Consider the following 23,064-nt stretch of genomic DNA (forward strand, 5'->3'; position numbering starts at 1 on the left):
TATTGTGTTTGTTGTCATGATTTGTCACGACAAGAGTTGGCTTTGTACGACGCTTCTTTAAATAAATACTTTTTGAAATGTCTATGGGAAAAATGCATAGGGAACTATTTCCTGGGCCTGGCGTCGTCATGAAAGGGGGCGGGATTGCGACGCTCTATAGTTGTTAATTGATAGGTTGATATATATAATCGATATGAATGATGAATTCCTTTTCTGTTCTTTGACTATATAGAAGTGTCTATTTGTACGTCTCTAAATGTTTTGATGAATTGAACAAGGTGGACCCTCTTGTAAACAAGTGTAATGCTTAATTGGGTCGTCCACTCACAGTTAACAGTCTTTGTATTGAGTTTGTGCTTGAAATGTACTGTAATTCTGCAAACTGTTAATCCATATTTCAATCAATCAATCAATCAATCAATCAAAATAAAAAAACAAAGCACGCTTCTTATTCGATTAATCGGAAACGTAATCAATAGAATAATCTCTAAGAAAATGATGGATAGTTAGAATTGAGCCCAATGGATTTGTATTAGGAGGCTCTGCCTTTACAGCAGTGGGATTGACATGTATCAGCCCGCGGACCCCCATTTGAAAAATATATGCCAGGGACCCCCCATTAGAGAGGAATTGTATGGCTCTAGCCTCTAGCAGTGATTCTCAACCCGTTTAATTTCAATGACCCCCAGTTTGACCTGCATTAGTCTACGGGACACCATTTAATGGCATTTCTATCCCCAATTTATAATTGTAAAATCAATGTTAATTTAACTCTGAGAGTGTACAAATGGAACCATTTGTACACTCTCAGAGTTACAGACCCATAAGCAGGGGCCATTTGGTTCCAAACTATCATTTAGCTGGGGACCCCCTGGAACTCCCTCAAGGACCCCTGGGGGTCCACGGACCCCACTCTGGGAACCATTGCTTTCCATCAGTGGCTGTGAGTGTCCCTGTGAGGTGCCTCACGGGAGGACGGAGCATTCATCAAGATGCTACTTTCCACAGAAACACAGCTTCAATAAATCTCTAACGGAATCTGTCAGCTCTCCTTATTCCCTCCTGTCCGTATCCTGGACGCTGTGTTCTATTCCTTATCAGGTTCATCTCAGCTCTCAGTGCATTGTGTTCATTGTGTTCTCTACACTCTCTCAGCTACCTTTCTGTTGCTCACACTTTAATTCATTCTGGACAGACGGGAAGGGAACCCCTTTTGGTTGTTCTAAGCATTTATGTTATACTTTAGCTATTGGAAAAATAGCAGATCTACAAGCTTGTAGGTCTGCTATTTTTTTTTTAAATCGAGAAAATGTGGCGCAAATCTTTGAATATATATTCTTTCGGAGCCAATGTTTTTAACTCAAATCTTTGCTTCTTGGGGGGGTCCCTGGAACAACATATTTTCAGATGGGGGTCGGTGGCCAATTACATATAATTTGTGGAGGTCCTTGACATGAAAAGGTTTGAGCACCACTGAACAAAGAAACATTAGTTTTTCAGGAAACTGTCAGGATTTATAAGGCACTTGTAGAATCGTCCTCAGGTCTAACAAACCCTCCCGAGCACTCAGATCAGCCAACGCAGGGAAGCTGGAAGTACCCTCACTAAAAACGCCGGGACAACGCTCCACACGTCCCAAACTCTTCTCCCTTCTGGCCCCAAAACTGTGGAACGCACTTCCCGTTGCAATCAGAACTGCAGCATCACTCCCGATCTTCCGCCGTAGTTTGAAAACCCACCTTTTCAGACTCCATCATGGCCCATAGCACTTACCCTACCCCCTTAGACAGCACTTTTTTAGACTTAGATAGCATTTGAAATAGACTTATAGCATGTCATGTAGACAGCACAATAACAGTACAGCATAGTATAATATATATGTTTAGCTTATATGTATAGTGTCATTATATATAGATATGTTCTAGTTACGTTCTTAGCTTACGCATGTTTCTTGAGAAATGCTGTTTATATATGTGATGTATTCCCATGCTTTTTGTTCTTGCTTAATGTAAGTCGCTCTGGATTAAGAGTGTCTGCTAAATGCCTAAATTGTAAATTGTAAATGGGTTAAACATCTCCCCCCCCCCCCCCACCCCCCCTCCAGTGGTGGAATCGGTTACTATAGTACATTTACGTGTAAGGACTATTTTGAGTATGTGGACTTGAGAGTGAGAATGCGTTGTAACTTGTTACTTTATACTACTCCACTGTGTCATACAAACAAATAGTACAAAAATAGACAATATTGAAAATACAACATTCCGGCCTGACCTTCGGTCAGAACACGTTTGGCCAAAACGACATTTTTGTTGCACAGCAGCGGTGTTGATTTGGTCGACTAAAACTATGACGAAAAATTAAAAAAGTAATTTTACACTTGCTTGATCATTTTACACTTGAAAGCTAGTAGATCTACAAGATCGGCTATTTTCAGCAAGTGTAAAATCAGCCATTACGACGGCATCAAGGCCCGCCAAAATACATTTTAGTCGACTAAATCAACTGTAGATTTAGTCGACTAAAATCTTATGACATTTAGTCGACTAAAACTAGACTAACACTAAAACCTTTCAGATGACTAAAATGTGACTAAAACTGAATGAAGTTTAATTCCAAAGACTTTATGACTGAAACTGAAATCTAAATTTGCTGCCAAAAACCACACTGTATAAACATTGTTGTTGATGTGTTTCTTCTCCAATATGCAAATTAGCCACTTTCTGAAACCTGAAAGCACTTTGCTTTGTGCAGCAGTGGTGGGCGGAGTGTGGGCGGAGGGCTGGTCATATTTGCATATTTTAATATTCATGGTTCATAGAAATTCTCAATGAGAGAGTAAGACTTAGATGTGCTTACAGCCAATTTTCTGAGTTTTTATTTAATTTGTATTTATTTATTTGACATTATGTTTTAATGTGTGAAAGCTATTATGTGAAAACAAAATATCAAGGTTCAAGGTTATTTATTAGTGTCCCCGAAGGGCAATTGGTTTTACAGCAGGTCATAAGGCTTGAAACACATATAACATACATCAATCAAACCAAACGTATTGCTGCTGGTCGCAAGCATATTCCTTATGTATCTCACAAAAATTGCATTTTCACCGGAAACATTTTCGACTCTGTTGAAACGATGTCCTTCCACTGTGTTTTCACACGTATGAAGCAGCCTTCACCCAGTGGGGTGTTAGGCTGAGAAGAGGGCCAAGCAGATACATGTCACACACGCACGTACATGTATACGCACGTACATGTGCACGCACGCACGCACGCACGCACGCACGCACGCACGCACGCACGCACGCACGCACGCACGCACGCACGCACGCACGCACGCACGCACGCACACGCGCGCACACACACACTCACACACAGGGATGAGCTGAGGGCCATACGGGATGCGGATACAAGTCCACTCCAGGAATGAGGGTCTGGAAACACACATGCTCTAGAGCAGGGGTTCTCAACCTTTTTGGCCGGGGACCCCCGGAAATGCTTTGGCAATGTCTCGGGACCCCCGCCCCGCCCCCTCCCGACCCCCAATATAAATTGACTGCTACAATAACCTTAATAATAGAGACAATACACCATAAATAAATACTGAAACCAGATATAATCATTAGGGAAGTTGTATGCATGTACTATGTGTATTATATGTAAACTCTTCATTTCCACTTTCCAGCCATTCAGTTGCATTCTTTTTTTTTTTTTTTGGGGACCCCCCAAAATAATTTGGCGACCCCCCGAGGGGTCGCGACCCACGGGTTGAGAACCCCTGCTCTAGAGTGGGAATGAGAGAGTGAGAATGAGAGAGTGAGAATGAGAGAGTGAGAGAGTGAGAGTGAGAGAGTGAGAATGAGAGAGTGAGAATGAGAGAGTGAGAATGAGAGAGTGAGAATGAGAGAGTGAGAATGAGAGAGTGAGAATGACATACTGTAGACGAGGAGGGAGAACGAGAGCGCCGTGTTCTGGTGAAAGCAGCGGCTCCGCTGCTACGGCCACAACCTTCCAATGCTGTAGAGTCATTAACTACACCTCCCCAAATCCAAGTGAGGAAGCTGGCATTTTCGTTCACGAAAAATATATTTTAAAATATCTGGCCACACAAGACTATATACGACAGCAATACCACAATGTAGAAATAACTCTTGTGCATCAAAATGTCTTTCTTTCTTTCTTTCTTTCCTGCGATTGTGAATAACCAAAGTATAAAACAAGCGAAAGTGGTTGATATTACTGTAGCTATGTTTTTTTGTTTTTTTTTATATTCTATAATTTTTATCCCACAATTTTGCAACCCATTTTTTCACCCAGTGCCAATTATCTAATGTAATCCAGGGCACTACACTTCCTCTGCCAACCTGGGGGGGCAGCGGACTTACCTCATGCCTCCTTCTATGCATGAGGAGTCCAAGCTGCTTCTTTTCACCTGACAGGGGGGGAATTTCCCTGGCCGGACGTAGCGCATAGAAGGAACACGTTATTCCGACCAGTTCCTTTCCCCTCCATCAGGCGCCCCGGCTGGCCAGGGGGACGTAGTTTTATAGAGACCAGGATTACTACATGTTTTTGTGATGGTACCTACCCTAATAATGTTAGATTATGATTATTATTATTATTATTATTATTATTATTATTATTATTATTATTATTATTATTATTATTATTATTATTATTATTATTATCCTTATCACTACAAGGAACTAGTACCGGTATATGAAGTATTGAAAAATGGAAATACTAAAGTAAAGTAAAAGTACCTACAATTGTACTTAAGTACAGCACTTTGTTATCTAACACCAGTGGATAGAGAGGGGGGGGGGGGGCTGTCGAGGGACTGAAACGATAGAAGGAAAGATGGGAGGGAGGGAGGGAGGTGGTGGAGGAGGGAGGGAGGGAGGGATGGAGGGAGGGAGGGAGGGAGGTGGTGGAGGAGACAGTGAGTGATGAGAAGGAGGTGTAGAGGGAGGAGTGGGGAGGACAGAGACCCCCCCCTGAGGGATGGTGCTTTTCGGGGGGAATGGATGACGGGGAGAAGCGGAGGAGATGGCCGGGCGGTGTGGGGCGGGTGGTGGGGGGAGTGCAGAGATGGATGGATGGAGGAGAGGCCAAGGGACGGAGGCAAAGGATGGGTGGAGAGAAGGAGGGATGGATGGAGGAGAGGCCAAGGGATGGAGGCACAGGATGGGTGGAGAGAAGGAGGGATGGATGGAGGAGAGGCCAAGGGACGGAGGCACGGGATGGGTGGAGAGAAGGAGGGATGGATGGAGGAGAGGCCAAGGGACGGAGGCACAGGATGGGTGGAGAGAAGGAGGGATGGATGGAGGAGAGGCCAAGGGACGGAGGCACAGGATGGGTGGAGAGAAGGAGGGATGGATGGAGGAGAGGCCAAGGGACGGAGGCACAGGATGGGTGGAGAGAAGGAGGGATGGATGGAGGAGAGGCCAAGGGACGGAGGCACAGGATGGGTGGAGAGAAGGAGGGATGGATGGAGGAGAGGCCAAGGGACGGAGGCAAAGGATGGGTGGAGAGAAGGATGGATGGAGGAGAGGCCAAGGGACGGAGGCAAAGGATGGGTGGAGAGAAGGATGGATGGAGGAGAGGCCAAGGGACGGAGGCACAGGATGGGTGGAGAGAAGGAGGGATGGAGGAATGGAGGAGAGGCCAAGGGACGGAGGCACAGGATGGGTGGAGGGAAGGAGGGATGGAGGAGAGGCCAAGGGACGGAGGCAAAGGATGGGTGGAGGGAAGGAGGGATGAGAAGGAAGTCGGGAAGGAACGGAGGGGTCGTTTGTTGGAGGGGGATGACGGATGGACGAGAACGTTGATGCATACTTACTGTACATACTGTACATACTGTACATGGTGTAATCCTGAGCGTTAGTTTAACTCTGAGGGTGCAGCGTGACCCCTAGGGGGTTGGGGTTAGGAGAAAGACCTGTATTAGAGCTGCTGGTCTCACCATTTTTTAACATTTTAAAAAGAGACTGGGGAGGAATAGAGGGAGTCCAAGGTTGAAGTGATTAACTCTTCAGACTTTGCTGAGTATGTGGGGAGGAGGTGTGGGGGGGTGTGGGGAGGTGTGGGGGAGATTGATGGCCCGAGGCCAGTGTCCCCTCTGTGCCATCGTATGGCTTCCTAATCGCTCTTCCAGGTCAGTTGGAGGGTGCCCAGTGGCAGCGTGCCCGTGCACCTGGGGTCCCTATAACTGTCCAGATATGCACTCTCATTTTCCATTAAGGAATGTCTGAAGGAAGAAGTCTACTCCTCGCCTACTAATGCATTTGTGTGGGTAAAATTATGTATTGTGGTTCAGCCAAATAATCCAACTCGCCGGTGAATTTGCATTTGATTTCTGCACATTTCATACTATACTATAAGTAACACTGCTGTGGTCATAATATGCGATCTGCTTGTGACCTGGTGGTAACGTGGTTCTAGAATGCTTAAACCCAGCGTTTATCACCACGCATGTCTCTTTTTAAAATGTTTTTTTTGTGGCTTTCACCTTTATTTTATATATTTTATGGAGGGACAGACAGTAGGCTGACAGGAAATGGGGGGGGGAGATGGGGGAGTGACATGCAGTAAAGGCCGTCGGGATCGGGAGTCGAACCCGCGGCACACTGCCAGACTTGGACTACCGGCCAAGGTGCCTGGACCGCTGAGCCATGGCCCAGGCCTCTCTTGCAATATTTCTACTGTGATATAGAATGTTTAAAGGCACAAACATGAACAATTCCCGAGAGGCACGACAAGCTAGCTTTGTTCAACAACATCACTGTGGAAATGTCTTTAGCACGGGTCGAATTATGTAGGGAGTTTGCTCTAAACGAGCCTGGAATTGTCGGCTGTGTCATCTTTGGACAGATCTCTTTGACTCTGTGATGCCTGCTAACATGCTCAGCCGCCTCATATTTGTCGTTTTGCCAGGATGTTGGATACGGCCGGCACTCGTGGAGGCGGATCATACTCGACCAACGGTAGCCGTTTTGTTAACGATGTGTTGTGTCCTCATAACTCACTGGACAGTGGGTTGTTAACGATGCGTCCTGTGCCCTCATAACTCACATGGACATGTGGGGAAGCCAAAATATGTCCACACTTTTGACTCGAAGGAAGCGGGATGGTTTTCCGACTCTTCTGTTTGTTTACACTACTAGTAGCTTATCATCATCATCGTCGCTGACTTAAGCAGTGGCCATAGTGAACTGGAATCCAAAGTAAAGCAGAGAGACACTGCTTTACATACATACATACGTATACATACATACATACATACATACGTATACATACATACATACATACGTATACATACATACATACATACATACATACATACATACATACATACATACATACATACATACATACATACATACATACATACATACGCAGGTTGCCCTTCACTGGTAACCTTACTTTGGATTTTAAATATATGAAGGTATTGTAGGCTGGGATTTTACAAAAAAGCCCCCCTTTTAAATACATACATACATACAGACCTACATACATATATACTTATAAGGTATGCCATCTGGTGGCTAATGAACCAAACACATTCTCAGAAGTTGAAGCAGTTTTAGAGGACCCACTTCTAGGCCAGTGCAACAGAGCATGCTTTTGCCTTTTTTAAAACCTTACCCATTTTAACCAAATACATACATACATACATACATACATACATACATACATACATACATACATACATACATACATACATAGGCTGTCACGATTCTCGATACGTATCGAAATCGAATCAAAATTGACGTTCGACACAGACTCGCGTTTCATTACATGCGAAAAACAGATGAAAAGCGTAGATAAAAGCATATAGTTGTGTACTATGAAGGGTATGCACGTGACATCATCATGGAAGTTATGCAGGAATAATAATCCTGACAGAAAACTGTCAGGATTTAGAAGACATTTTATAAATTTCGACGTCAGGCCTAAATGGGTTAAACTCACTTTGCATGTTGCTTTGCCACTGGATGTGCCATTCACTTTAAGCATGTGCATACCCTCTATAGCGGAGTGACAGGTTCCATATGGGGCTGCCTGCATGGAGTCTGGACTGACGCTGCAGGTTTACACGCTGCTATGGCTGCGTCAGCGTGTCTCGCATCGAGACGAGGACCCCGGGGGCTTGTCGTCGCGCTGCGGTGATTTAGCATAATATCACGGCAGCGCGAACAAAGCTGTGTTCGGTGTGGCGAGACATGCTGACGCAGTCGGCGTGGAGGAGGCTAACGCCAGTCCAGCCCCATGGAAGATCTCCCTGAGAGGCTTCTATACATTATAGCGCAGTGAGCTCCTTTATAACTCTGTGGGAGTGGTTCCCAAACCTTTTCGTGTCAAGGACCCCCAAATCAACATTTATTAGGCCACGGACCCCCCCATTTGAAAACATATGCCAGTGACCCCCGATAAGGACCCCCCATTTGAAAACATATGCCAGTGACCCCCGATAAGGACCCCCCATTTGAAAACATATGCCAGTGACCCCGATAAGGGAGGATTTTTACCCATAAGGGTCCATTTGGTTCCTAACTATCTCAAATTGAGCTAGGTACCCCCTGGAACTCCCTGAAGTACCCCTAGGGGTCCCCGGACCCCACTTTGGGAACCCATGCTCTATGGGAGTGAGAGGTTCCATCATGTTAGTCCCGACTAGTCCCCACTCCAAGTAGGAGTTACAAAATGTTGGTATTGGTAAATCTGTTATGGATGTTATGTCCACTGAAGCAAAATAGATGTTTTCTAATGTTCCTCTGTTTAGGAATTGCTGCCTCAACTGCACTCTCCAAAACTCCCCAGCTAGATCATTCCACTGTTTTTATTGATTTCATTCCTTCTTCTTAGGGACCAGTCGAAATTTAGAAAAGGGGGCCCTGGAGGAAAATAGGGGAGGGCCATGTCTTTTTAATTTTAGTCAGAGGGAGGGTGAGCTAATTTTATTTCGAGTCCAAGGGAGGGTGATCCAATTTTGATAATAAAATAGTCCGGGTTTTATATATATATATAATACTACAGCTTTTCTGAATTAAAGTACAACTTTGGTCAACGATACCCCTCTGTTGCTTTCACTTGGTTCTTCCCAACAGGACCGGTTTTCATTGTTCCCCCTGTCAATCATTGTGCTTGGCCTATCCAAGTATGTAAGTACACACTACAACCCCCACTTTTCAATAGCTTCCATATAGCTTGCTGTGTTAAGCGTTAGACTACAAGACCATTGTCCGCGTTGGCCATGAGTTCAAACCTCACAGCGCACAGTTTTTTTTCGCGATTTTTGCGGTCACTTTATTTTCTCACATATTAAAAACGCTAGCAGATTAAAGTTAGGAATAAATAATACTCAGGTGAATGTGATATTAATTAATAGGGGAGGGTGATTCCTTTTTGTTTAATCACCTGGGGAGGGGACTGGATTTTTATTTTCATTCACAGGGAGGGTGATGGTATTTTATATCAGGACACATAAATTTCCTCCAGGGGTACCCCTATTTAAATTTCGACCGGTCCCTTAGTGCCCCCCCCCCCCCCTAATTACGAGGTTTTCAAATAAATCGTATGAATCGTATCGAAAATCGTATCGAATCGTGACCTTAAAATCGAAAGTTTAATCGAATCGTGGATTAGGCGAATCGTAATAGCCCTAATACATACATACATACATACATACATACATACATACATACATACATACATACATACATACATACATACATACATACATACGTATACTAGCTGCAGTATTTATTGGGCGATATATCTTTATTGGGCATTGTCTCTGACAAGTAAAACAAATGAACAGACAAGCAGGAAGGTTTCACATTAATCTGCCTCCCGCCTCGCTCCCCCATGAAGGCACTGATTGTTTGTGTCACTGCCTCGTGTCGCCTGCATGGCCACCAGCTAGCATCGCTGCTCCGACAGCTGCAGCTAATGATTTATTCATGATTACAGAGGATGAATATCTGACCCTGTGACTCTCTGTCTCTCTCTCTCTCTCTCTCTCTCTCTCTCTCTCTCTCAGGGCGAGTGTTCCGCAAAGTGCCACCACATGTTTGTCATCGAGACGGTGTGCGTGGCCTGGTTCACCCTGGAGTTCCTCCTGCGCTTCATCCAGGCGCCCAACAAGCTGGACTTCCTGCGTGGCCCCCTCAACGTCATCGACGCGCTGGCCATCCTGCCCTACTACGTGTCCCTGGGGGTGAAGGAGGAGGACCCCGAGCTGTCGCACGACTCGGGCAAAGGGAAGGGCTACCTGGACAAGCTGGGCCTGGTGCTGCGCCTCATGCGCGCCCTGCGCATCCTGTACGTGATGCGGCTGGCGCGCCACTCCCTGGGCCTGCAGACGCTGGGCCTGACGGTGCGGCGCAGCACGCGCGAGTTCGGCCTGCTCATGCTGTTCCTGTGCGTGGCCGTCACGCTCTTCTCGCCCCTGGTGCACCTGGCGGAGAGCGAGCTGACGGGCGCAGCGGACTTCAGCAGCATCCCGGCGTCCTACTGGTGGGCCATCATCTCCATGACCACGGTGGGCTACGGCGACATGGTGCCACGCTCCATCCCCGGCCAAGTGGTGGCGCTGAGCAGCATCCTCAGCGGCATCCTCATCATGGCGTTCCCCGCCACCTCCATCTTCCACATGTTCTCGCGCTCCTACCAGGAGCTCAAGCAGGAGCACGACCGCCTCTTCAAGGAGGAGATCCGGGAGGCGGCGGCGGCCGCCGACCTCGACGAGGTGGGGGTGGGCGAGGGGGGGATGACGGGGGACTTCCCTGCGTCCGTACTGGGGCTGCGGCAGAGCACGGAGTCTCTCTCCCTGCTGGGGAAGGGCCACGAGACGGTAGGCAATAACAACCACAGCTTACCGGCGGGAGCCTTCTGAATATGGACACGCAGTGACGCTCTGGCCTGTTTGGAGCCTTCTGAATATGGACACGCAGTGACGCTGTGACACACTGCTCTGTTTGGAGCCTTCTGAATATGGACACGCAGTGACGCTGTGACGCTCTGGCCTGTTTGGAGCCTTCTGAATATGGACACGCAGTGACGCTCTGGCCTGTTTGGAGCCTTCTGAATATGGACACACAGTGACGCTGTGACACACTGGCCTGTTTGGAGCCTTCTGAATATGGACACGCAGTGACGCTGTGACACACTGACCTGTTTGGAGCCTTCTGAATATGGACACGCAGTGACGCTGTGACACACTGACCTGTTTGGAGCCTTCTGAATATGGACACGCAGTGACGCTGTGACACACTGCTCTGTTTGGAGCCTTCTGAATATGGACACGCAGTGACGCAGTGACGCTCTGGCCTGTTTGGAGCCTTCTGAATATGGACCCACAGTGACGCTGTGACTCACTGGTCTGTTTGGAGCCTTCTGAATATGGACACGCAGTGACGCAGTGACGCTCTGGCCTGTTTGGAGCCTTCTGAATATGGACCCACAGTGACGCTGTGACTCACTGGTCTGTTTGGAGCCTTCTGAATATGGACCCACAGTGACGCTGTGACACACTGGCCTGTTTGGAGCCTTCTGAATATGGACCCACAGTGACGCTGTGACACACTGACCTGTTTGGAGCCTTCTGAATATGGACCCACAGTGACGCTGTGACACACTGATCCGTTTGGAGCCTTCTGAATATGGACCCACAGTGACGCTGTGACACACTGGCCTGTTTGGATCCTTCTGAATATGGACCCACAGTGACGCTGTGACACACTGACCTGTTTGGAGCCTTCTGAATATGGACCCACAGTGACGCTGTGACACACTGACCTGTTTGGAGCCTTCTGAATATGGACCCACAGTGACGCTGTGACACACTGACCTGTTTGGAGCCTTCTGAATATGGACCCACAGTGACGCTGTGACACACTGACCTGTTTGGAGCCTTCTGAATATGGACCCACAGTGACGCTGTGACACACTGACCTGTTTGGAGCTGCACACCCACATAAGACTGACTCTATCGAGCTCCTTCCTCCCCAAAAATACTGTATACTGAAACGTTTTCAATTCCAAGGATTTCCCCATAACTCTTGCGAGTGTACGAATGGAACCAAAAGGACCGTACGGGTCCATCTGGTTCAATGTGTACACTCTCAGAAGTTATACACCCGCAATGATCTGTTTGGAACCATAAGGGTCCCATGGACGCCACTTTAAGAACCACAGGAAGGTTATCGGATGCTTTAGAGTCTAAAGCATGTCTAAAGTTTAGACACTAGTGAGGTGGGTTTCCCACATTGCATGGTTGCTATAGAGGGGCATTACTTAAACCCATTTGTTTTCCTTTCGACATTAGCTTCAGTCGGTATACGCAAAGGAACGTGCACACACCGTTGCACATCGCAGGCTGCAATAAAAGAGACTGGAGACACTGAAGAGACTTCCCTTTAATGATTTGGACCAATAATGTAATGCAAGTGTCAGTGCAGCTCGTCGCAAAGCAGCTCCTCCACACCAAAATATTAGTCTCACTTGACTGCTTTCTTTCCATGACATGCAATACAACAACCCTGGTCCAAAGTAGCTTTTTATTCCACTGTGAATTTACTCTTTTAGGCTCAGCCTGCATCACACTCAAGTCTCGTTCTCTGTTAAACTGTCGGTTTGAAACATGTTCGTCGACAGCACAACCTCAAAGATGTGTCTTGTATACTAGTTCTCTGCCATGAATTTAAAGTGCTACTCTTTAACATTTATTTTTGAGAAGCTTGAAGCCATGCTCCGATGAGGATTACTAACCACTGAGTCGTTTTGACGGATACAGGAAGAGTCGACACCTAAACACTGTGGACACCTCAATGTTGAATTGGCATTTTTGGGGGGAAAATGACCTGAAGTAATGTTAAGTATACATGGTTTTGAAAATGTACAGCTTGTACATTTTCAACATGTTTATGTTAGAGTACATAAAACAGACCTAAATGTACCCTTCTTCTTGTGTATGTGCATCAGGACTTGCTAGCCACAGGTTTTTGTAGCAATTTGTAGCAATTGTAAAAAATAAAATAAAAATATAAAATATTAGATCTTAAATGTCAAAGGTTTAAACCGTGTTATGCGTCACTTCAGACCATTTTCCACCTTATTTAATTTTTCACATTAATTTAACAGGTTCCGTTCATAGGACGTGTCCACACTTTGGAGCTTTTAGCGATATAATAGAATCGAGAGCAAGATAAGCTAGCAAAATATTTCTCAGTTTATTTTCCTGGATTGTTTCCGGGGGGGGGGTAACCTGACTCCGCCAGATGGGGCAGCAGAGAGTACACTGTGTTCCCCCCTCCTGCTCCCATCTGGGAACTCTCAGGCAGACTTGATGCCCGGCCACAAGACGGCCTGGCCAATCAGCAGCAGCTTCTAGCAGCTTCTAGCAGCAGCTTCTAGCTTCTAGCTGCTGCTGATTGGCCAGGCCGTTTTGTGGCCGGGCATCAAGTCTGCCTGAGAGTTCCCAGATGGGAGCAGGAGGAGTGTACTCTCTGCTGCCCCATCTGGCAGAGTCAGGTTAGGGGGGTGGGGGTTCAGAGTAAAAGCAGCCATGTCTTTCCGGCACCCAAGAGCTCCTATTTTGAAGGAATCCCGGGAATGATTGTGTTAACATTGAGGTGCCCACTCTTCCGTGTTTCCGTTTTGACTTATACATGATGCATACCCATCTTTCTCTCTATCTCTATCTTTCCATCTAGCTCGTTAAATACAGTAGCTGGCTCTCTCCTTCAAATAGAGAGCAAGGTATACGTAGAGCATGAGGGAACGTTTGGACGTTCGGACCCAAAGAAGAAATCGTTGTCGCTGTCGGGCGGAAACCTGTCCAAAAGTTAAGCGTTACTTTCAGGAAATGGCAGAACTAACCTGTGTTCCAAATTTGGTTTGTACGTATCATTTGTGACCAGATTTGACCGAGAGCCTGCCATCGCGCAACCTCCAGCTTTTCCAGGAGAAAAACTTTTTTTTTTTTTTCAAAAATGAGTTAATAGCACAGGCAGATTCTTCACATACTAGAGCATGTCCGGAAAAAGTAGTCAGAGCTTAAATCAACATGTAAATATGAAATAAATGCTTAGACATGTAGCTAGGTGTAATGTTAGAGACCACAGAAGTGAACCTTTCAAGCCTGTTTTCTCAACTCGCTGTTTTCTGCAAGACATTACTCTATAAGCCATATCTCCAAAACTGGTGGGTCAAACTGAACAACCAATATGTCAATTTGAAGCTATGATTCCCTGCTTTCACATGACATGAAAAAAATCTAATGGCAGTCCCTGAGTCAAATTTGGTCACATATAGTCACAAGCTCGGTTCAGTATTTATAAAGCAAACAGACAGACTTGGCCACTATAACTTCTACAGCTACAAGCTCACGATGTAACAGGTTGCAAGCTTGTATGTCGGCTTTCACGGGACACTGTTCTGTGACAACGTAGGACATTAACCCATTTTGACCTGAGATCAGATTCTAATATCTTCTACATCCTGACAGTTTTCTGAAAAAGCTATGTTTCCATGTTCCATGTTCTTCGATTTTTCAAAAATAGCAGACCTACAAGCTCGTAGCGCGCCACTCGGTGGCGCGCTACGAGCTTGTAGGTCTGCTATTTTTCAATAGCTAAAGCATAACACAATGCTAACACCAAAAGGGGTTCCCGCCCCAAAATGGGTTAATTTCCCGAAACGACAAAACGTTGAAATGTGGAGATACAAGGTTTCTGCCTGACAGCGACGTCCAACTCCCCCCACTTGTCTTCACCACATGCCCTAGAAGATAAACAGGAAGATTAGGGAAGTCGTCTGTGATCAAACAGCTTTTCTAATCAGCTGTGGATGAAAGGCATGAGAGATCGCGAGAGAGAGAGAGAGAAACGCCGGTGAGAACGAAGGGCCGACGCCCATTAAATGTACCTTGCAATGCTCCCAATAAAAGCACTTCTAGTCATTTAAAAAAACTAAAAAAACGACTCTTTTTCTGAGATGGTTGCTTGGTGTCCTGGGTTTTGGTGTTGTAATCTCCTTGCGGGCAATATCACAAGAGGAGATTTGCACGCACGCACGCACGCACGAGCACACACGCACACACACAGCTGGAAAGCATGAGTGTCTATTTCAAACAAAGTGTTTTTTGACTGGGGGGGTCATATTTTGATAATTAATTAATTTGACCCCCCAGTATTAGGATGTATTCGGATGTTGATATTCATTCATCAGCCAACACTCCCCACTGACAGGTAGTACCCCCCCCCCCCCCCCCCCCCCCCCAGAGAGGACGTATAGGGCCTTAGTTCTACTCCTCCTCCCAGCCAACACGGGACGTATAGGTACATTTCGGACCTCTACATACCCGTAGATTTGCTGATTCCAGGCTGGTAAACAACCGTACTCACCCGTAAATTTACTGGATTTACATGGCCTCTACATTTAGTATATCTGCCCGTAATCCTTGTTTTTTGCGCAGTGCAGGTCCACAATATTTCAAGCACTTCATGCCATCTGCAGAACCCTCACAAGCAATATGTGGACATGACATCACCTAGGCTTCCAGATATAAACACACAGGCAGTTTACCCGGCCGTACGTACCCCAGACAGCCGCGTCTCTGAGTGGCTGTCTGGTAGCCTACTTTAGGAACACTTTGACCAGACTGCACTCCAAAATACACCCCAGCTTCCTAATGGTGACCTCTCTACTGTCACAGTAGAAAGCACAGAAAACTAAAATGAGCACTCTCAGAGTCTCAGGGTCTGGATATAATGGGTTCGCCGGGTGCACGGCTCACGAACATTCACAGTAAGAAAGTAAGGAGCCAGCACTCAGACATCCTTCTGGTACTTTTAATACATACTGTATATAAAGGCACAGGAAGTTACAGCATATCTCTGCTGTCGGGAAGAAACCACCTAACTCCAAAATGTTCATTTTTCAGGAAATTAAAAATATATATTTTTTCAGGAAATGAAAAGAAAACCTTATTTTGAAAACCAAGCAATATATTGTCAATTACTTCCATGAGAGGGAGAAAGGTGGTGGAGTTAGTTGCTTTTGCAGACAGTTTGAGGGTCCAGTGGAGTTAAGAGGTTTTGTCCGAAGTGTTTTTTACTACTTTCCATTGGTTCAATATTTTCACAACAACACACAGACCAAAAAAAATCAAAATCCTCAAAAATGGAGTTAGGAGGTTTCCTCCCGACGGCAACCGGCAAGCAATTTCTTCATCATCCCACACGCACACGTGCCACACGCACATGCACACGCACACGCACACACACACGCACACACACACACACACGCACACGCACACACGCACGCACACACGCACGCACACACACACACACGCACATGTACACACACACACACACACACTCAGGGGTGACAGTGGCTCAGGAGGTAGAGCGGCTGATTGGGAAACTGAAGGTTTCCGATTCGATCCCCGGCTCCCTCTGAGTTCATGTTGAAGTGTTCTTGAGCAAGACCCCTGACTGATCCCTGACAGACCCCTGACAGACCCCTGACAGACCCCTGACTGATCCCTGACAGACCCCTGACTGATCCCTGACAGACCCCTGACTGATCCCTGACAGACCCCTGACTGATCCCTGACAGACCCCTGACTGATCCCTGACAGACCCCTGACTGATCCCTGACAGACCCCTGACTGATCCCTGACAGACCCCTGACTGATCCCTGACAGACCCCTGACTGATCCCTGACAGACCCCTGACTGATCCCTGACAGACCCCTGACTGATCCCTGACAGACCCCTGACTGATCCCTGACAGACCCCTGACTGATCCCTGACAGACCCCTGACTGATCCCTGACAGACCCCTGACTGATCCCTGACAGACCCCTGACTGATCCCCATGAGCAGGTCTTGGGTGGAGGGGTGAATGTAATCAACATTGTAAAGCACTTTGGATATAGGTGCTATATGCACGTGCACACGCACGCACGCACGCACGCTCTCTCTCTTTCCCAATCTGGGGAACTAACAGCTACATATATGCTACACAGGCAGTCTAGTCTAGTTTTTAGTCAACTAAATCAGTTGATTTAGTCTAAAGACTAAATGGTGGGCATTGATGCCGTCTTGATGCCGACTGTTTTTACACTTGCTGAAAATAGCAGATCTACAAGCTCACAACGCATCACGCTGCGACGCGTTGTGAGCTTGTAGATCTGCTATTTTCAGCATGCAACCAAGTGTAAAATAACTTATACTGGATCTCTTGTCCTGACTAGTGCCTTCCTAACATTTTTTGAAAAACCAATATATGATCTATAGCCAACAATACCGTACAAGCTCACAATGATGGCTGAATGAATTATCTGTTATAATGGGTACGTGCATAAAGTGAGTGGCAAAGTGAGTTTTACGTAATTTAATGCAATGCGATTTCTCTTTGGATGTATATATGGGGCTGTCGAGGCCAGAGAGGAGTTACTCAGTAGGATGTATGTATGGGGCTGTCGAGGCCAGAGAGGAGTTACTCAGTAGGATGTATGTATGGGGCTGTCGAGGCCAGACAGGAGTTACTCAGTAGGATGTATGTATGGGGCTGTCGAGGCCAGACAGGAGTTACTCAGTAGGATGTATATATGGGGCTGTCGAGGCCAGACAGGAGTTACTCAGTAGGATGTATGTATGGGGCTGTCGAGGCCAGACAGGAGTTACTCAGTAGGATGTATATATGGGGCTGTCGAGGCCAGACAGGAGTTACTCAGTAGGATGTATATATGGGGCTGTCGAGGCCAGACAGGAGTTACTCAGTAGGATGTATGTATGGGGCTGTCGAGGCCAGAGAGGAGTTACTCAGTAGGATGTATGTATGGGGCTGTCGAGGCCAGAGAGGAGTTACTCAGTAGGATGTATGTATGGGGCTGTCGAGGCCAGACAGGAGTTACTCAGTAGGATGTATGTATGGGGCTGTCGAGGCCAGAGAGGAGTTACTCAGTAGGATGTATGTATGGGGCTGTCGAGGCCAGACAGGAGTTACTCAGTAGGATGTATATATGGGGCTGTCGAGGCCAGACAGGAGTTACTCAGTAGGATGTATATATGGGGCTGTCGAGGCCAGACAGGAGTTACTCAGTAGGATGTATATATGGGGCTGTCGAGGCCAGACAGGAGTTACTCAGTAGGATGTATATATGGGGCTGTCGAGGCCAGACAGGAGTTACTCAGTAGGATGTATGTATGGGGCTGTCGAGGCCAGAGAGGAGTTACTCAGTAGGATGTATGTATGGGGCTGTCGAGGCCAGAGAGGAGTTACTCAGTAGGATGTATGTATGGGGCTGTCGAGGCCAGAGAGGAGTTACTCAGTAGGATGTATGTATGGGGCTGTCGAGGCCAGAGAGGAGTTACTCAGTAGGATGTATGTATGGGGCTGTCGAGGCCAGACAGGAGTTACTCAGTAGGATGTATATATGGGGCTGTCGAGGCCAGACAGGAGTTACTCAGTAGGATGTATGTATGGGGCTGTCGAGGCCAGACAGGAGTTACTCAGTAGGATGTATGTATGGGGCTGTCGAGGCCAGACAGGAGTTACTCAGTAGGATGTATATATGGGGCTGTCGAGGCCAGACAGGAGTTACTCAGTAGGATGTATATATGGGGCTGTCGAGGCCAGACAGGAGTTACTCAGTAGGATGTATGTATGGGGCTGTCGAGGCCAGACAGGAGTTACTCAGTAGGTGTGAATTCCCGCATAACTTTCAGGTATGATGAATGATGATGTCATGCGCATATACCCTTTATTGTATTAATAATCTAAAAGTAAAGCTACCTCAGTCAATATTATACTAAAGTACAGCACTTGAGTAAATATATTACTTACACCACTGCTAAATTATAAATGAAGGTAGGATGCAGTCAACGAGGGCTTAGCCAGGAGCAGCCGTTTGGAAACCACATGGATTCCTGGCTCCTCCGGGCTTGGAGTGCAGTCTGGTCAAGTGTCCTTGACCAGACTGCACTCCAAGCTCAGCCGCCCGCCTGCTCACCTCCACCCACTCCAGAGACCACATCACTCCATCCATCCATCTTCAACCGCTTATCCGTAGTCGGGTCGCAGGGGCAACAGCTCCACCAGAGTGCTCCAGACTTCCCTCTCCAGAGCAACATTAGTGACTTCCTCCTGGGGGATTGCGAGACGTTCCAAGGCCAGTGAGTCGATGTGTTTCCTATCAACTGCACCTTGGGCTGCCCTTATTCTTTCGGTCATGACCCACACTTCATGACCATAGGTGAGAGTAGGAACGAAGATTGCTCGGTAGACAGAGAGCTTTGCCTTCTGGCTCGTCCTCCCCATCAAACACAGAATTGAATTCAAACTACTCCTCACCACCTACAAGACAACCTGGCTCCCCCTACCTCTCCGCCCTCCTCGAGCCACACGCACCATCCCGCTCCCTCAGGTCCAGCGACGCCGGCCTCCTTGTGATCGCCAGGAAGATCAGGCTCAAAACCTGGGGCGACTGGGCCTTCTCTGTGGCCGCCCCTACCCTCTGTGGGGTGACAGGGCCTTCTCTGTGGCCGCCCCTACCCTCTGTGGGGTGACAGGGCCTTCTCTGTGGCCCCGCCCCTACCCTCTGTGGGGCGACAGGGCCTCCTCGAGCCACACGCACCTTCTCTGTGGCCGCCCCTACCCTCTGTGGGGCGACAGGGCCTTCTCTGTGGCCACCCCTACCCTCTGGAACGCCCTCCCCAAACACATCCGAGACGCCCCCCTCACTCCCCACCTTCAAAACCGCACTGAAAACCCACCTGTTCAGAATAGCATTCCCTATAGCTGATGTGTTTTTAACTTGTTACATGTACTGTTTTTATTGGTTTTATTCTTATTTTACTGTTTACTGTTTTCTAATAAAGTTTTTTTTTTCTCATGAAATGAGATACCCATAAGCCTGCGGACGGACCCCCCATTTGAAAATACATGCCATGGACCGACCCCCATAAGAGAAGATTTGTACGGCTCTAGGGCCCCCCGGTTTGACCTGAATTAGTGCCCAAAAGGTAGATCGTGATCTACCAGTAGATCACAAGGGCTGTGCAGGTAGACCACATGACATGACCCTAAACCAAGTATTAAAAAAATGTATTTTTGGCATCTGCCACTTGAATTAATTAATTGATTCATTGATCAAAAAGGGCCTGTCAGCTCAAACCCACAATGCAATATTTTGTTTTCAAGAGTGTTGCTGTGCACAAACGTCAGTAGCATCACAGATTAAATACCTACCTATTCCATTTCTCCATTCCAAGTGCATTTGTCTTATATGTAACGCCAGCACCGCTATTCCATATTTAAACTACTTTCAGCAATGGTGTAATGTTCTTTTTTCGGTAGGTAGATCTTGTTGAGCCAGTCGTTTTGAAACTAGCTCTCAAGTCAAAAGAAAGTGTGGGCACCCCTGGGCTATATGGTCCCCCATGTAATGGCATTTCTATCTCTGGGACACCAACACATATTGTAAAATTAAACTTAATTTAACTCTGAGAGTGTACAAATGGAACCAAACCACTGCTGTATATAATGCAGTCCCTGTGCGTCCCTAACTGCCCCCTGAGTGGCCCAAGGTGGGCCGGCCGCCCCAGACACCCACTGCTCCTCACAGTCCCAAGGTGGGCCGGCCGCCCCAGACACCCACTGCTCCTCACAGTCCCAAGGTGGGCCGGCCGCCCCAGACACCACACACTGCTCCTCACAGTCCCAAGGTGGGCCCGCCGCCCCAGACACCACCCACTGCTCCTCACAGCCCCAAGGTGGGCCGCCGCCCAGACACCACCCACTGCTCCTCACAGTCCCAAGGTGGGCCCGCCGCCCAGGCACCACCCACTGCTCCTCACAGTCCCAAGGTGGGCCCGCCGCCCCAGACACCACCCACTGCTCCTCACAGTCCCAAGGTGGGCCCGCCGCCCAGACACCACCCACTGCTCCTCACAGTCCCAAGGTGGGCCCGCCGCCCAGACACCACCCACTGCTCCTCACAGTCCCAAGGTGGGCCCGCCGCCCAGACACCCACTGCCCCCTGAGTGCCCCAAGGTGGCCCGCCGCCCCAGACACCACCCCCTGCTCCTTACAGCCCCAAGGTGGGCCCGCCGCCCCAGACACCACCCACTGCTCCTCACAGTCCCAAGGTGGGCCGGCCGCCCATACACCACCCACTGCTCCTCACAGTCCCAAGGTGGGCCGGCCGCCCAGACACCACCCACTGCTCCTCACAGTCCCAAGGTGGCCCGCCGCCCAGACACCACCTACTGCTCCTCACAGTCCCAAGGTGGGCCCGCCGCCCCAGACACCACCCACTGCTCCTCACAGTCCCAAGGTGGGCCCGCCGCCCAGACACCACCCACTGCTCCTCACAGTCCCAAGGTGGGCCCGCCGCCCAGACACCACACACTGCTCCTCACAGTCCCAAGGTGGGCCCGCCGCCCCAGACACCACCCACTGCTCCTCACAGTCCCAAGGTGGGCCGGCCGCCCAGACACCACCCACTGCTCCTCACAGTCCCAAGGTGGGCCGGCCGCCCAGACACCACCCACTGCTCCTCACAGTCCCAAGGTGGGCCGCCGCCCCAGACACCACCCACTGCTCCTCACAGTCCCAAGGTGGCCCGCCGCCCAGACACCACCCACTGCTCCTCACACTCCCAAGGTGGGCCCGCCGCCCCAGACACCACCCACTGCTCCTCACAGTCCCAAGGTGGGCCCGCCGCCCAGACACCACCCACTGCTCCTCACAGTCCCAAGGTGGCCCGCCGCCCAGACACCACCCACTGCTCCTCACACTCCCAAGGTGGGCCCGCCGCCCCAGACACCACCCACTGCTCCTCACAGTCCCAAGGTGGGCCCGCCGCCCAGACACCACCCACTGCTCCTCACAGTCCCAAGGTGGGCCGGCCGCCCAGACACCACCCACTGCTCCTCACAGTCCCAAGGTGGGCCGGCCGCCCAGACACCACCCACTGCTCCTCACAGTCCCAAGGTGGGCCGGCCGCCCAGACACCACCCACTGCTCCTCACAGTCCCAAGGTGGGCCGGCCGCCCAGACACCACCCACTGCTCCTCACAGCCCCAAGGTGGGCCCGCCGCCCAGACACCACACACTGCTCCTCACAGTCCCAAGGTGGGCCCGCCGCCCCAGACACCCACTGCTCCTCACAGCCCCAAGGTGGGCCCGCCGCCCAGACACCCACTGCTCCTCACAGCCCCAAGGTGGCCCGCCGCACAGACACCACCCACTGCTCCTCACAGTCCCAAGGTGGGCCCGCCGCCCCAGACACCACCCACTGCTCCTCACAGTCCCAAGGTGGGCCGGCCACCCCAGACACCACCCACTGCTCCTCACAGTCCCAAGGTGGGCCGGCCGCCCAGACACCACCCACTGCTCCTCACAGTCCCAAGGTGGGCCCGCCGCCCCAGACACCACCCACTGCTCCTCACAGTCCCAAGGTGGGCCGCCGCCCCAGACACCACCCACTGCTCCTCACAGTCCCAAGGTGGGCCGCCGCCCCAGACACCACCCACTGCTCCTCACAGTCCCAAGGTGGGCCCGCCGCCCCAGACACCACCCACTGCTCCTCACAGTCCCAAGGTGGGCCCGCCGCCCCAGACACCCACTGCTCATCACAGTCAGGACGGGTGAACCTAACTGCCCCCTAAGTGCCCCAAGGTGGCCGGCCGCCCCAGACACCACCCACTGCTCCTCACAGTCCCAAGGTGGGCCCGCCGCCCAGACACCACACACTGCTCCTCACAGTCCCAAGGTGGGCCCGCCGCCCAGACACCACACACTGCTCCTCACAGTCCCAAGGTGGGCCCGCCGCCCCAGACACCACCCACTGCTCCTCACAGTCCCAAGGTGGGCCGGCCACCCCAGACACCACCCACTGCTCCTCACAGTCCCAAGGTGGGCCCGCCGCCCCAGACACCCACTGCTCATCACAGTCAGGACGGGTGAACCTAACTGCCCCCTAAGTGCCCCAAGGTGGCCGGCCGCCCCAGACACCACCCACTGCTCCTCACAGTCCCAAGGTGGCCGGCC

General features: G+C 49.4%; 1 protein-coding gene across 1 annotated transcript in view; it reads left to right on the plus strand.

The window, feature by feature from the left end:
* kcng4a (potassium voltage-gated channel, subfamily G, member 4a) overlaps nt 1–10,896 on the plus strand; it is a gene marked incomplete at its 3' end in the record, with an annotated part of 42,263 nt that extends 31,367 nt beyond the window's left edge. The window contains exon 3 of the mRNA XM_079501154.1: nt 10,042–10,896. Coding sequence (XP_079357280.1) covers nt 10,042–10,896 — 855 coding nt within the window. The remainder of the gene's footprint in view (nt 1–10,041) is intronic.
* Between the last annotated feature and the right edge of the window lie 12,168 nt (nt 10,897–23,064).

This window comes from Electrona antarctica (assembly GCF_951216825.1).
Source record: "Electrona antarctica genome assembly, chromosome: 5".
In the NCBI taxonomy this organism is placed as follows: Eukaryota; Metazoa; Chordata; class Actinopteri; order Myctophiformes; family Myctophidae; genus Electrona; species Electrona antarctica.